General features: G+C 47.9%; 1 protein-coding gene across 1 annotated transcript; it reads right to left on the bottom strand.

Annotated features, from left to right (window-relative positions):
• Positions 1 to 8,873: 8,873 nt before the first annotated feature.
• Positions 8,874 to 11,830, bottom strand: POLR2L (RNA polymerase II, I and III subunit L). The gene is made up of 3 exons (XM_059474323.1): positions 11,614 to 11,830; positions 11,394 to 11,501; positions 8,874 to 9,334 (listed from the first exon to the last, which is right to left on the bottom strand). Exons 2-3 carry the CDS (start codon positions 11,486 to 11,488, stop codon positions 9,226 to 9,228), a joined length of 204 nt encoding a protein of 67 aa, XP_059330306.1. The 5' UTR covers positions 11,489 to 11,501; positions 11,614 to 11,830; the 3' UTR covers positions 8,874 to 9,225.
• Positions 11,831 to 14,989: the final 3,159 nt, after the last annotated feature.

Genomic DNA, 14,989 nt, shown 5'->3' with positions numbered 1-14,989 from the left:
CTTCTTCCCACTGGGAAGCTGGCGGCAGCCCCCTCTCCCTCAGGCCTCCTTGCACCAGCTGCAGGGGCAGCTTGGTGGTGACCCTCTGGAAGGGGCATCTGCCAGAGGCTGGGGATGAGCAGCAGAGGCAGGAGCAGGCATGTGGCACCTGGCCCAGCACCCCATTCCTGAGCTGTCCCTGATGGTTGCTGAGGAGCACTGCAGCCACACTCGCCTGCCCTCACAGGCAGCTCCCAAAAGCATCTCAGCTCTTTCTACACATCCAGCCCCAGTCATCTGGTGGGATTAAATCCAGCCTGTATTACATCTGCCTAAAAGTTTCCTGGGGACCTGGGGCTCAGCTGCTCCCTGGAGTGGCATCTCATGGTGTCTCAGTAACTCAGGTACCAACATGACTTTAATACAACTTTTTAAAGTATGCATTTGTATCTTGTAAGCCCTTGAGTACAGCAGAGTCCCTTTTATATTGAAATTCAGGATTCTCAATAACATTTTATTATGAGGATTGCTATTTTTGGAATTGCTGTTACTCTGTTATGAGCAAGGCACCTAACATCCTTCAATATGAAATCATTAAGGGCACAGCAGAGTTCATTACAGGGGCATTTCTCTGGATTAAGAACAAATCAATACCACACACTAATATCACAGCCTGCTACCTGACTTTGGTTGCAAATAGCACATCCAGAGGCAGATGCTCTTCTTTTGGCCTCTTGGCTCTTCTTCCAATATGTTACTTACTGTTTTCCCCCAAGCTGTTGTGATGGATTTATAAGCAAACAAAATCCAAAGGTTGTTTTTTCTTGAGCTACCTGAATATTGTAGTTTTTAAAATAAAGAAGAAAGAAATAACCAGCTTAAGTTTGTGATATTGCAATAACCTCATATGCAATATGATTTCCCTGCTTCTGGAACTTGGCTGAGGGAGCTGAGGTTGTTTTGCCTGGAGAAAAGGAGCCTCAGGGGTGATCTTAACACTCTCCACAGCTGCCTGGAAGGAGGTGGTAGCCAGGTAGGGGTTGGTCTCTTCTCCCAGGCAACCAGCAACAGGACAAGAGGACACAGTCTGAAGCTGTGCCAGGGGAGATTCAGGTTGGACAAAGGGAGGAATTTCTTCACAGAAGGTGACAGACACTGGATTGGGCTGCCCAGGAAGGTGGTGGAGTCACTGTCCCTGGAGGTGCTTAAGGAAAGGCTGGATGTTGCACTCAGTGCCATGATCCTGTTGACATGGGGTGTTCAGTCACAGGCTGCACTTCATGCTCCTCACAGGTACTCCAACTTAATTGATTCTGTGAACCCCCCAGATGTACAGAAGGGAGTGAAGGCCTGAAGTTCTCTCTGGTTATGTTTAGCTGATCCCATTGAGAGTTTAGAATACATTTCAGATGGTTTGAGTTAGGAATGTGCCTGCAGGAGGTGGGATGGGAGGGAAAAAGGATGATAATTTATAAGAAGTCTCCAATAGAAGGAAGATCTCTGCTGTCCAGGTATCCTCTGGAGAATTTTTTTCTTTTGTGGAGATGTGCCCTGGTTGAGATGTGGAAGCAGTAGGAGTTTCTTGGCCTCCTGGGCATGCTGCCCTGGCTGGGGGCAAGGCGGTGGGGTAAACACCAGTGTTGTGGTGAGTCTGGCCCCAGCCACCATGAAGGGCCTTCAATCAGGCAGTGCATGACCACCTTGGTCCTGGGTGGAGGCTCCAGCTTTGTTCTGGACAGCACAGATCCCAGTCCTGGACCTGTCCTAAAGCAAGTTTGCCCATTGGTGGTTTGAGATGAAGGCAGGCTAAAAGGGGTTTAACTGGGGGATGCCAGGCTGGCAGGAATCACCCGCTGCCCTGGCTGTTGCTCAAACACCAGGAACCATCTCCCAAGATGTCTCTGGCTGTAGCTGAAATGGGAGTTTGTCCATGGTGCTGCTCCCAGCTCCTGCAGCACCACATCCATTTGGTTCAGTAGCAGCTCAGGTCGCTGACATGAAAGCTGCCACAGCCAATGGCATCTGTTTCTCTTTATTTATTAGAAGCAATTTTTCATCAGTGGAATTTAATTATTAGTATTTTGCTTTTAAAAACATCGCTTAATGGAGGAAAGCAGCCATTTTTCTAGGCTGCATTTAATGCTGAGTGGATCCAAAGGGGTTTTTCTTTAAGCTGTGTTGACAATAATATTAAAAAAACCTGAAGTTGGTGAAGTGTGGAGCTGTAGGCCATCTCTGTAATGATCTGAAGCACTCAAGCCCTTATTAACTTAATGCTTTCATTTACTAGCTCATTCCTGGAGGAAGACCTCCTAGTCAAACTGCTATTGCTTTTTAAAAAACCTAAAGTTAGTAATTGCTTCAGCTGCACATCTCATTACAAGGAAAGGCCTACAGCCTAGAGCAGCACACATCTGATTTTTGTTTTTAAACTTTCCAGGGGAATTTCAGCAAAACCTCTTGTTATACCTCCAGCCCAAGCGTTAGCTATTGCATTGTTGCCTATACATTTATAAACTCAACTGTAAGAGTTCTGAATTCCCACTCTCTGTGGAAATGGGAGGCTGGAGGGCTTGGCTGTAGCTGTTATGGTGTTGGGGAGGAGCTGGGCAGAGCCCATCAGCTGGTGGGCAGGGGCTGCTCAGTGCTGGGAGGAGGAGCACGTCCCCTTTCATCAGGGCAGCCTTCAGCCCTACATCACACACACTGCTGGAAGGAAGACTTCGTTAAAAAGGAAAAAAAGAAGGAAGGAGGCACTTTAAGGCAGCTTTCAGTAAACAGCTGGGGATAATTGGGCTTTAGCTGTGTTCTTATAAACCTTCTGGATTCCTGGGTACAGTGATGCTGCTGATTTCTAAATTGCTGCAAAAGCTCAGGGCAGCAGCTTTCCATCAGCAGTAGGCTCTGCTTAGTGTCAAAAAGTGATTTTTCAAAATCTAATTTAAAAATATTCCATTAGGATTTGAGGATATATGATAGGGGCTGCTAAAAAGGATGCAAGAAGACACCAGGGGTTGGGTGAGGTTAGGCTACTCCTTGTTGCTTGTCTCTGATGGTTTCTGAAGAGTGGGATGTGCCATCCCAGAGGTTCTGAAAGGGAAACTGAGGCATTGCACTGGTTGCCCAAGGCTCACATTAACTAGGCTGTATGTTCTTGTCAAGGCCTGTCCCTGAGCACACACCATGAGCTGAAGCCTTTTTCTGTCTTTGAAAGACACGAGCAATGATGTTACACAGAGATGGGCAAAGGGAGCCTCTGCTGCTGCTGTGGACCAGCCTGGAGAATGCAGAGAGAGAGTGGAATAGGATGGACCCAAAGTACTTCAGGAAATATTCCCAATGAGCTTCATGCACTTGGAATGAGTCTCTGGAGAGATGTTGGCAAGGAAAGTGACATTTAGGTAATCTCTGAAGAAATTCAAAGCTTGTAGGTACAGCTGTGGTGAGCCACTAGAAAATGTGGAAAGCAGCAGCTCCTGAAAGGTCAGTATCTAAAAAGTGGGTGCTGAGCACAGCTGTCCTACTCCTGGCACCGTTTTATTTAAACTTACTTAATTTCCTGGAGTTCTCCAAGTAGACTTGCTTTTAAAAGAAGGAGATCTGATTTCCAAAGAGACAGTTTTCAGTATTTATTCCTCCTAGCTCTAAATCCACCCTGTGGGATGGGCAGTGTGTTATTTCAAAATCATGGTGCCCACAGAAAGGCTTGACCACAGCCTTTTCCACTTGCTTTGTTAACTGCCAGGCATCTTGAGCTCCCTAAAGTCTGTGGGCTTTTAGCTTTTTGTCAGCTGTTCTATGCCTTTCTTTGATCTTTAGTTGTTCATCTTCTAAAGAGCAGGGAATAATGAACCCATTTTATTAAAACACTTGCATCGTATTTGGGACGGATAAAGAAAGGCTTTCCTGCATGAATTTTCTGGCTTGGCTGTTCCAAGACTCAGTGTTAAACACAGGAGCAGGTGTATCCTGAGAGTAATTATGGGGAAACCTGTGTGGTGCTTGGGCTCCCGTGGCTTCACCCCTGCTACCTGTGCCCTACAGCACAAGGGAAGGTGGAGCTCACCACAAAGGATGACTGACAGTCTGGAAATGTGTCTCTGTGGAGAAGGAGAAATTGGATTAGGGGTGCAAACCCTAACATTTTCTGCGTGACTTGGCTCCACATTCCCTATATGTTTTTGGAAGGGAGTGTGAAGGAGAAAGCAATGAGGGTTTAAAAAAGACTTACTCCCATGTGAATATTGTGCTGCTTCCAAACAGCAGCCTGAAGAAAAGCCTTGCAGCTGCCCCTCAGTGGCAGGAGTCACTGCAGCCAAAGGTAACTTCTTACCTTTTATTTTCCTCTATGGCCTTATGTGCTAGAGGTGCACATGGTTGAAGTCTGCAGCAAGAATTGAAAGTTCTTTGAGTGCCTAATGCTTGGGCACCTCAAACAGCTTTTCTTAGCAGAATTTAACAAAATGAATTAATCCTGGACACCTGAGTGGTGTAGGGCACCACAGGTTCCCAGGTCATTTTAAGTCACACTGAAGTTAATGAAAAGACTCCAGCAGACTTCAGTGGGCCACACATCAAACCATCCAGCATGGCAGAGCCAAAGGCTTGGCCACATGCTCCCTGTCCTGGGTTTTCAGACATCTTTATTGTGCTGTCCCCACTGAGCAATTAAAAATGCTTTCTCACTGGCTGGAGAAACTGAATAAAAATTGGGGCTGAAAGCAAAGCCACAATGTAAATCGTGGTGCAAATGCACTGAAGGGGAAAGCAAATCTATGTTCATATTCTGGGCAGTCAGAGCCAGGTGAAAGCAACATCGTCTTGGAGATGTCTCAATTGAGAAGTTTCAGTAATAAGAAAATCCTGCTGGCTAATTGAGCTCAAGTGGATGTACATGGGTCTGCTCTGAGAGGGGTTAAAGTAGACATGCTATTTTCTTCCAGGATCCATACTGAAGTTAGAAACTATTTGGAATTACACTGATTCTAGAGTAAAATAGGCTATTTAGTTCTGGTTTTGTTTGCTCCTTTTTTTGTCAGGGCAAGGATTGATTTTTCTTCTAGGGCCATTTGCAGGGAAAGAGGTAGCTCCTGTTCTGGATTCTCACAGATTATTATCAGTGAAATATAGGTTTGTAGCCATGGGGCTAGTTAGACATTTTGATGGAAATACACTGTTATGAGGGTCTGTGTAATGGTTTTAATCAGAATTTTGAGAGTTTTCATATTTCTTCATATAGACAAGAAACATATACAAGAAGTCAGACTTCAGTATCTAATTCCAGACTGCATTTAGGGAAAAGTCATGGGAAGAACAAAAGCCCAGCACACATCTCTCAGTAAATCACCCTGGGGTGAGACCCTCACTAAAGGAGGTTTTTCAGAGCAAAATTCCTTTTGAGATATAAAACCTGAGGCTCATTACAGATCGGCACAAAAGCATTTCACTTCCTTCCTGCAGATGGACTCAGAAGTATGATCAAGAAGGTTTTTTTGTTTAAAATTGTCATTTCAACAAACGTAAAGCTTTCCAAGCACACACAGAGCTTGGTGCTGATGCTCCAGGTTGAAGCAGGAGGCTGAGCTCCCTAAGCAGCTCCTCTGTACTTCCACCACCTCAGCTCCCACTGTGTGTCGCAGGCACTGCTTTGTTCTTCTGGGATGTTTGTGATGTGTGAGGGGAGGCTGTGGCTTGGGTGACAGAGGGTCTTCTGTCACACTTCTGATTGTGCCTGCTTGCTTTCCCAACGCTAGGTGTGCTGGCTTTGGCTGGGCTAGAGCTAATTCTCTTCACAGTGGCTGGTATGGGGCTGTGGTTTGGACTTGTGCTGAACACAGGGTTGGCAATACAGAGATGTTTTTGTTGTTGCTGAGCAGGGCTCACACAGAGCCAAGGCCTTTTCTGCTTTTGGTATTGCCATGCTGGGGAGGAGGATGGGAGGGTGGGAGGAGACTCAGGCAGGACAGGTGACCCCAACTGACCAAAGGGATGTTCCAGACCAAATTATATCAGTATGTAAAGTGATGCCATTTGTCTTCCCAAGAAATTATTACACCTGATGGGGCCCTGCTCTCCTGGAGATGTCCAAACACCTGCCTGCCCATGGGAAGCAGTGAATTAATTCCTTGTTTTGCTTTGCTTGTGTGATCAGCTTTTGCCTTCCCTATTAAACTGCCTTTATCTCCACCCACGAGTTTCCAGCTTTTACCCCTCTGATTCTCTCCCCAGAGAGGGTCATTCCTGCTGGTGGGAAGTGAGCGAGTGGCTGTGGGGGGCTTGGTTGCTGCTGGGGTTAAACCACGACTGGGGTTAGTGCAAGCCCTGCAACAGCTTTTCAAGACAGACTTGAAAAATTTCCAAAATGTTTTACATGTAAAATGAATAAGTGACTGCAGAGGAGTGGTGGGATTTTGTATTTTTCAAAAACCTTCCAACTGACAGAATTCTTAATGTAATTAAGGACTGCATATTCACTACCATTTATCTTCTTTTTTTCCCGCTGCTACCTATCTGTTGATTTTGTTAAGGGCTTCTTTTTCTGGTTGAGGGAAAACTGAAGCTTTTTTGTTTCTTTTGTGTATACACATATTTTACATTGTCTTGAAAAACTGTGGTTGTTGTGAGCATATTTAATGACTCTTCCCAAAGACATCTGGCAGGTAAAAAGCACATCCAATACTCTTATGTTATTAACTGCTGCAGAAGGTAGCACAGGGGAAGTGACAGCAAAAAGGGAATTACTTTTCTAGTTACCAATGAACAGGGGTGAAAGATGGGATTTATAGAAATCCATTGAAAATTTCAGACTCTTTCTGCAACAGGATTTAAGCTCTGCTCCTGCTCCTAACCCTCCCAAGGACAAAACTCTCGAGATAACTTTTCACATGATCACAATGAACTGTATGCTTTACCACATTTTTTGGTTAATGCTGCATTTGCAGACTCCTGAGGAAAAGCTGTGGTGCACACAGGGTGTCAAGGGCTGCAGGAGCTAATGTTAGTGCCTGCTGTGACTGAGTCTTGCTGCTCAGGTGTTTTTGCAGCTCCTTGGATAACATCTGTCAGAGGGAGTGATACCAGACTGCCACTGGCTTCCACTGCACCCTGGTTTTGAGAATAGTAATGAGAGCAACCAAGGTGGCTTTTTCTTTTTTCCCTTGCATTTTTTCAATGAGGCCTGCTGTGTTTTTGCAGATTGCATTTGCATTATTAAGTATTTAGGAGCCGTAACTTTTAATGTCAGACAACTTGGCACCCGCTTTGAAAAGAAACATGTTATTCTGAAGCAGAGAACGAGATTAGAAATTTGCTTTTGCAGATAGAAACCGAGTCCTGTCAGCTCATCTAATCCAGTTCCCTGGCAGTGATGCAGGCCAGCTTTCTGCACGGCATTCCTGCACGCTGCCTCTGCCAGACGTTCCCGTCTGGGCTGCTGCGCTCCCAGCGGGGCCCGCCGTGGATCTGTGAACAGGCTGCACACAGGGCTGCGGCACACCCCACTCTGACAGGGAAAAGCATCTTACAGCTCACTGGGGAAAGGTCATCCTCTAGTTCAGTGTCCCTTTTACAAAATAGCCTGCCTGAGAACTGAAGGGCTTTTTTGGGTTTGTTTTTATAGTGTGTTCAGCTTGCTAATACGGCAGGCATGCAGAACATAAGCTACCCAACCAACTATGAAACAAATGCTAGAATTAATTGCTTAATTCTCATTGCATTAGGGTAAAGCACAGGTTTTAAAATGTCTTCTGTGAAGAATTGCTGAATATGAGAAACATCTACTATTGTCTTGTAGTAAATTGAAAAGCAAGTTCAAGTGTAAAGATTGTTTGGGTGATAGCCAAAGGCAAGCAGCAGTCCTGCCTCTTATTTTGTGAGACAATCTAGTTTTAAGCTTTGTGGGTACAAGTTTGACCCAGTAAGCACATTAAATAATGACTATTTCTGTAAACCCAGGGTTTGTTCAAACCAGATTCTTTGTGCTACAGAAAAGAATCCACAGAGATACTTCTTACCCTGAAGCTAATACATGAGTGCCAAGAGTTTAATTGCACCAAACAGCAAGAGACTGCATCCTAAGGAATTATCCCCTTTTCCAGCCCATTCTCTACTGGGCTGCTGTAATGATGAACTAATGCTGCATTTGCAGAAAATCCCAAACCTGCACAGGTGCAGGAATGACCCTCCTTCACTTTCAGGTAAGATGCATGTGCCATGGACAGGGTGTGCCATGCACAACAATGCATCTTCTGCATGACAGAAAGCAGAGTGAAAACATGATCCACCTTACAAGCTGATTGTGCAAGAGAAAGGTGGGACCCTGGGGCACGGTCAGTGCCTGTCTGGATACAGGTGACCTTTCCCAGCCCTGCAGCTCCAGCTGCCCTCTCTCCCTTGCAGCCCCTCTGTCAGGGCAGGCAGCACCGCAGCACAACGTGAAGTCGCTGAGATGATGAGTGGTGGAAGTGTTTGTACCAGCCACAGAGGGGTGCAGGTGCTTGGCAGCAGCAGCACTTTGATCCTGTTCACACCAGCACGCCTCAATTCTCACATCCAGTGCTCTCCGTGGAGACACTCAGACATGTTTTGCTTAAATGAAGGCACTGCACCATCTGAATCAGTGTTTTTGTGATACTGCAGCCCCAGTGTTTGGTAAGGATCGGGGCAGAGAACACAAGTTGATTTTAACTGCGGTAGGGAATGTTCTCTGTGGGCCCCAGCAGGTTTTGGGAGCAATGCCTCACAAATGTACCCACTTCCATGTCACTGGAACCACAGCTCAGCCCTGCCTGCCTAGTGCAGGACACTGAACTGGGTACTCAGCAGTACATCTAACCTTAAGGTAACCAGCAAGATCCAAGCATACACTTTACTTTAGCCAGAAACTGTAGGAAGACTACAAGGGAAAAACCTCCTTTATTTCAACATTTTAATGAAATATAATAGTTTTTCTACATGGACAAACATTTGGTTTTACTGGCAGAAGCATCTAGAAGTTCACAACTCCAAATACTGATTTAAGAAGAAGCATCCAAACTTTTAATCTCTAAATCTTGTTTAAGTGGACTTCATCATTCTTTTGTTTCCTTGAAAGAGGTTAGTGGCTTGGGGCAGTATTTTATCCAGAAGATAAACATCTCTTGATGGTTGCACTACAGTTGGCATTCATTCTTTATTGCCTGAAGTCCAGTTTCAAGTTTAAATTAGAGATAGGTTCCACATGGCTTGCAGCACAGTGCTTTTTCCATCTCATTTCTCCAGGGGTGCATAATTCAAAAGCTTCTCAATCAGATCCACATGGGCGAGGAGCATTCTGCGGCAGCAGTATCTCTTCAAGCCAAGGGCATCCAGGGCATCTCTATTAATGAACAACAATTAAAAAACACAACAGATGAAGTGAGTCAGAACCACTTGTAAGCGTTTCCTAAGCAACACACTGATTACTTTGAGCTCAGTCATAGAGGGAAATTTGTTTGCAGTTCAAAGACAGACAGAAATTCAGCATGTGCTGAATGCCCTTTTCCACCTAGTGCTGTTGAGCATGTTTGCCCATCCTCCAGCCGGCCAGAGCACAGGATCTGCTGCTGAGAAGGGTCCCCAGCTGCCACCGTTTTCAGAGGGCACTGTTTTAACATGTTTCTGTAAACTGAGGATGATTCTTGCCCATTTCACAAGATAAATTTAAGATCTGAGCCATGCTAAAAAGGTGAGATATACAGCAACTAAAATAACTGGGAACACAACCTCCCCCACACAGGGATGCTAATTCTGAGGATGGCTACAATCCTTCCCAACTCCCATGGGAGAAGGCACTCGGTTATACAACCTGCCCCCCACATACACACAACTAAGTAGGTGCAGACTGGACAGAAATCAGTGTTTTACAGTCTTTCCACTGAATTCCTTCAGAGTGACTGCTCCAGATTCTCATGTTTGGGTAGGGGATGTTGAGTCATCCCAGCCTGAACCACTGCGGGTGTTTCCCATGGCTGTGGCTGTCACCCCTCTAAAAGGTCACGGTACTACCACGATCTTCAGCTGGCACCTCTGAACCATAAATCAGGCTGATGCTCCTTCAGAATGGGACACTCATAAGACATGACTGATCTCAGGTCTTTAGGATGATACTGATACAATGCAGTGCAATAAAGCATTTGCTCCAAACAAACTTAATTTCCTGGAACTTGTAATTCTCCTGCAGGAATAAGCCAATGGATACTTTTCTAAAATACAAAGGACTGAAAGGAAGCCTCTGCCCAAGCTGGACCATGGTAAAAGGTTGTTTAGCTTCATGCAGTACAGTCTAACTGCAGGAGCCAACTTCCGGCAGCTTCTCTGATGTCACTCAGTCCTTGCAACCATTGATAGTGCAGCAGGGCTGCTCGTTCTAGGACAGCACCTGCAAAACTTGTTTTAGATAACTATAAGAACACTGAGGGGCATTTCAAAGAATATTTATAAGTAACATCACATGATGCCTCAATTTTCCAAGCATCTGATGTCTGTTGATATGTAAATTTTAAGAGCTATCTGGAGAATTCTGAACTCTCACTTGCAGTTATTGGAGATGCAAAATACTAACATTGATCACAATTTCCGAAGTCATACTCTATGCTTTGATACAACTTTAGTTGTATTTGCCTTTTCCTCCAGCTTCCAAGGACTTGTGGAAAAAGAGCACTTTTAAGGGACAAACGGAAAGGTGTGGGTGCCTTTTTCAACTGCTGATTCTTTAGATAAGTCTTCCCATTTTGTCCATCCATTTCTTAAGCTGCCATTAACAGTGATTCCGTACTGCACTGTAAGATTTTAGCTGTTAGATATCTGTAAACTCTACTTCTTACCATAATTGCATTAGTTTGAACAAGCACCCCAGAATCAAGCCAATGATCACAATTGTTTTCAAGTGAGCATTTGTCAATGACAACACAAAACTTCTATACAAAAGCAGAGAAATAATAAAGATAGGGAAAATACTAAAACGCTCAATACTTCTTAAACTTGTAACATTTTTTCCTTCTCTCCTTTTAAAAAACTGATCACGTTGGTGTCAAAGCTGGGTATATGGAAGGGGAAGAAACGGGCAAATGTGTACAGTTCCATATTTGGGAACGTTTTGGGTACAATAGCCACGACTTGGCAACTTCCACTGCTTCCCTGAAAGATTCAGTGGGGAAACAAATAGTTTGTTGCCTACTGTAATTTCTAACTTTTGGTTAACAATCTCAGAATGGTTTTTAGCCTCTCTACGTCTCTTTCATGACGCCACGACCCTGCACTTGTGCCTCTGGCCCTGCCTTGGCAGGGAGGCCGGCAGGGATGATCTCCGGAGCTCCTTCCCAGCCCAGCGGCTCTGGGATCTTGTGCTCTGTGTATCACCCAAGGCACGACTCGAAGGACGCAGAAATAAAACCCACCCTTCGGTGTACTCCGCCTGCAGAAGGCCGAGGTAGGCTTCCCACTTGTTCCCCACTATCTTGCCGCACGTGAAGCACCTGACCGGGATGATCATTTCTGCGCTGTGCCTGCAACGACACAAACCCCGCGTCAAACCCCGGCCAAGCGAGCGGACACCGCGCTCCGCCACTGCGCGCTCAGGGCTGCGCTGCCCCGCAGCTCCCAGGTCCCGAGGGCTACCTGGAGGCGAGCGAGGGGCCGATGCCGGCGCCGCTCCCGCCCTCAGCCCCGCGAGCGGCTCCCACCGCGCGGCTCCTCCGCTGCCGATGGCCGCCGGCCGCCACCACCGCGCCCGGCCGGGGGAAACCGCGCCGCCGCCGGCCGGCCCGACACGCCGAGCGGGCGGGTTGAGCGGCCCTACTCCCCCTCCCGTGTACTTGATGGTAGCGGCCCACGGTACGGCGTCCCCGGCGGCCCAAGAGAGTGCCCGGGCGCGCGCGGGGGGGGCGGGCTCGCGGCGGCGCCGGGCGCGCGGCGCGGTGAGTGGCAGCCGGGGCGCCCCGAGCGCTGAGCGGCGGCACCGCGACCGCCCCCGCGCCGCCTCCTCCCGCCGCGCCCGGGCGGGCACTTGTTGCATTGCGAGAGGGCTTCGGCTGCGGGCGGACTTGTCATCCCGTCTTAGCTGAGGTACCGCAGCGGGAAGCGCAACTGGTGGCTGCGGCGCGGCAGCCGCCCGCCCGGTCCGGCGGAGGGGAGAGGGATGAGGGGTGAGGGGTGAGGGGTGGGCATCCCGCGGGCAGCGCTGAGGGATGAGCCGGGGCACCCCGCGGCAGCTCCGCGGGCAGGGGCGCCGGCGCCGTGTGTCCTTCGCTCCCCCGGGGCAGGGGAACGGCGGGCGGTGGGACCCGCCGCTGTCGCCGTGTCGCGACCCTGTCAGCGCAGCATCGCGGCGGCGCTCGGGGCCGGTTGCCCGCGGTTCGGCGGCTCCCTCGGGCGGGCGGCGGCGGCACAGCCCGCTCCCGGCGCTGCGGGGCTGTTTCGCGGCTCCGTACTGCCCGGACAGGCGATGTCTCTCCGGTGCACTCGCCCTCGAGCCCCGGCCAAGTTGCGGGCGCTGCGCTGGCTGCGGGATTGCCGAGAGTTTCCAAACTCCGGGGCCGGCTGGGACGCGGCGCCGTCCCGTTAGCTCGCGGTGCCGCTGCGCCCGGTGCCGCGACCTGTGCGCGGCCGGGCTCCCGCAGGTGTGCGCTGCCCCGGTACCGCCGCTGTGGCGGCCGTGCCCGCACCGAGGGCAGCCTTTCGGCGGGGCCGGGGCCGCTCCCCGGCTCGGGCACAGCCGCGGCTGGCGGCGGGCAGCGCGGCCGGTCCCGCTGGGCACCCGCGCCGGGGAGCTCTGGTGGCAGAGGATAATGCATCCTGAAACTGCTTGACTCGCATTTCGTTAATCTAAGGATCGGGGAAGCATTAGGCGCGGGCAGCGTGTGTTTAGCGGAGGGAAGCGCGCTGCGATGGGTACAAACTTTGGAGACGGGCACCGCTGTTCTAGAGGCTCTGGGATGAAGCATTCCTCTGTCAGTCCTTATTGCTCTCTCGTTTCAGCGGTAGCGTTATGCTAATTGTCCTTGGGAGAGCAGAAATTCTCCCCAAGTGCTGTTATTTTCCTGCTAAAGTATCTGTGAGTTGATACAGTGCACAGCGCAGAGCCATTAATGTCAGGCATATAAATAATTGTGTCTTAATGCACAGCTTATGTTAATACGTCTTTCGTGACTATTTTTTGAACGACTGGATTATTGACCCTCTGCACAGAAATGCCAGACCTAACATGAACCGTAAAAGAGCAAAAAGTTTTGTTTTAATAAATAAGGGCTTGAGGTTGAAAGCATTTTTACAATTCTATTGCTAGCGAAAAGACAGTAATTTTTGCAGTCCCAGGAATAATTATGCGCAGTTGTGAATGGAGCGAATTGACTTGGCATGGAGGGTAGATGAACCTCCTGCGATCTCTAGATTATGATCATTATTGTTATTGTAGGCCAGTGGGAGCAAAACCGTGTCTTTCCTTTTGATCCTTTGATTTCTTTCTTTTTTGGGGGCAGGAGGGGGTGGGGAGTTGAGAATTTGAAGATTGTGCTTTGATGCATTTTCAGTAGCAGGGCTCCAAAGTAATTTTCTTACTGAACTGTGTGGTAGAAGGCATTTGTGTTTGGAGATGGAAATTTGCAATTGAGAGTGAGAAAGAGGGGCTGGAGCTGGGCTTCACAGCCAAGCCACAGCATTAGATATAGGTTAGCATGTTATAGCTGCCTTGTAGAAACGTGCTTGCTTGTTTCTTGAAAACAAAACTGACCTCTAACTTTTGGACCTAGTTCACATATGTGACTTTGCTTAGCGTCTTTTTTTCAAAGCAAAATGTGCTCGGTTTGTTTGCACACCATTACTTTAACTTTGTCATGTCTCTTTGGGTAACCTGCCTTGGCTGGGTGATGGACAATGAACTAATAGGTCTTTCATGGCTGTAGCTGCTTTGATCCTAGAAGTTGTAAAGAGTTTTATGAACTATAACCTGGAGAGACTGCTACATACCAAAAACTCTACTTAACTTCATGTATCCTCTGCTTAATCTGACCATTTGCCAAGCTGCAGAAGTCTGTTTTGAAGAGCTGTGGGGGAATGTGCACACATGTGACTATTTGGGAATTAGTCAGTGTTTTATGGGCTGTTAGCTCACGCTGATTAGGAGGACTGCAGCTTGAGCCATATGTGGCATTGCCAGCTTTCCACTCTTGTTCAGGTGAGCTGGGTACTGATGGCACTCAGCTGTTAGTGTTTAGTGAAATTTGATCTCTTCAGCCATTCTTTTGAAGAGGGTGGAAAGAATTCAAGAACTGGGTCTCTTTAAGCATCCTTTGAAGAAGAATTGCAAAAATTGAAGTCCCAGCTCTTAGAACGAGAAGTGCAACTCTTTCTCACAGTAAGTTCTTACCACATTTCTGGTCCCTTGCCACCTTCAATAAGCAGCAGTCCTCAAACTGCTGATTCTTTGGGCCTTCAGGCAGCTTGCTGGTCGGAAAACCCGCTGGAGCCGTCATCAGCATTAAGCAGAAGAGACTGCCCTAGAATTAATCGAGTTGAAGAAGGCTTGAGAACTGTGGGCTGCTTTCTTGATGTGCAGCTGGAGCAGCTTGAGCAGCTTCTGTCATGTGCATTTGTTGTGAGGCAGTGCAGATAACGCACCCGCCTTCTTCCTGTGATCTGAACAGCTTCTGAAAGCTGACAGTGTTCTGACCCACTGTCACTGTTGGGATGAGGCTCCTCCTTGGCATTTTTGGGTGGATTTAGATCTGTAACATGCAGCTAGGCATCGCTGCTCCTTGGCATTGTTGGTGATGTGTACTGAAATCCTAGGCTGGTGATTAAGGAGTCAACCCTGCTTCCTGTTCTCCTATCCACAAAATGCAAGGGAAAATATTGCTGCTTGTTTAAAAAACAAACAGAAATGAAGTCAGTTAAGTGACCTGGCTGATTGAACTACTCCTAAAATACTTCTGTAGCTAGAGTGGCCATATGACCTCGTGCAGTTCATGCTGGCAAATGGTGTCTTTTCTGACCTTGT

The sequence above is a fragment of the Ammospiza nelsoni genome, chromosome 6, assembly GCF_027579445.1.
Source record: "Ammospiza nelsoni isolate bAmmNel1 chromosome 6, bAmmNel1.pri, whole genome shotgun sequence".
In the NCBI taxonomy this organism is placed as follows: Eukaryota; Metazoa; Chordata; class Aves; order Passeriformes; family Passerellidae; genus Ammospiza; species Ammospiza nelsoni.
This window is presented reverse-complemented; position numbering and strand designations above follow the sequence as displayed.

What these genes read in the sequence shown, in the direction of transcription:
- POLR2L (XM_059474323.1), bottom strand. Translation starts at nt 11,488, where the DNA reads ATGATCATCCCGGTCAGGTGCTTCACGTGCGGCAAGATAGTGGGGAAC. An exon ending in CAGGCGGAGTACACCGAAGG is followed by an intron (nt 9,335 to 11,393) that starts GTGGGTTTTATT and finishes GTTCATTAATAG; the next exon opens with AGATGCCCTGGATGCCCTTG.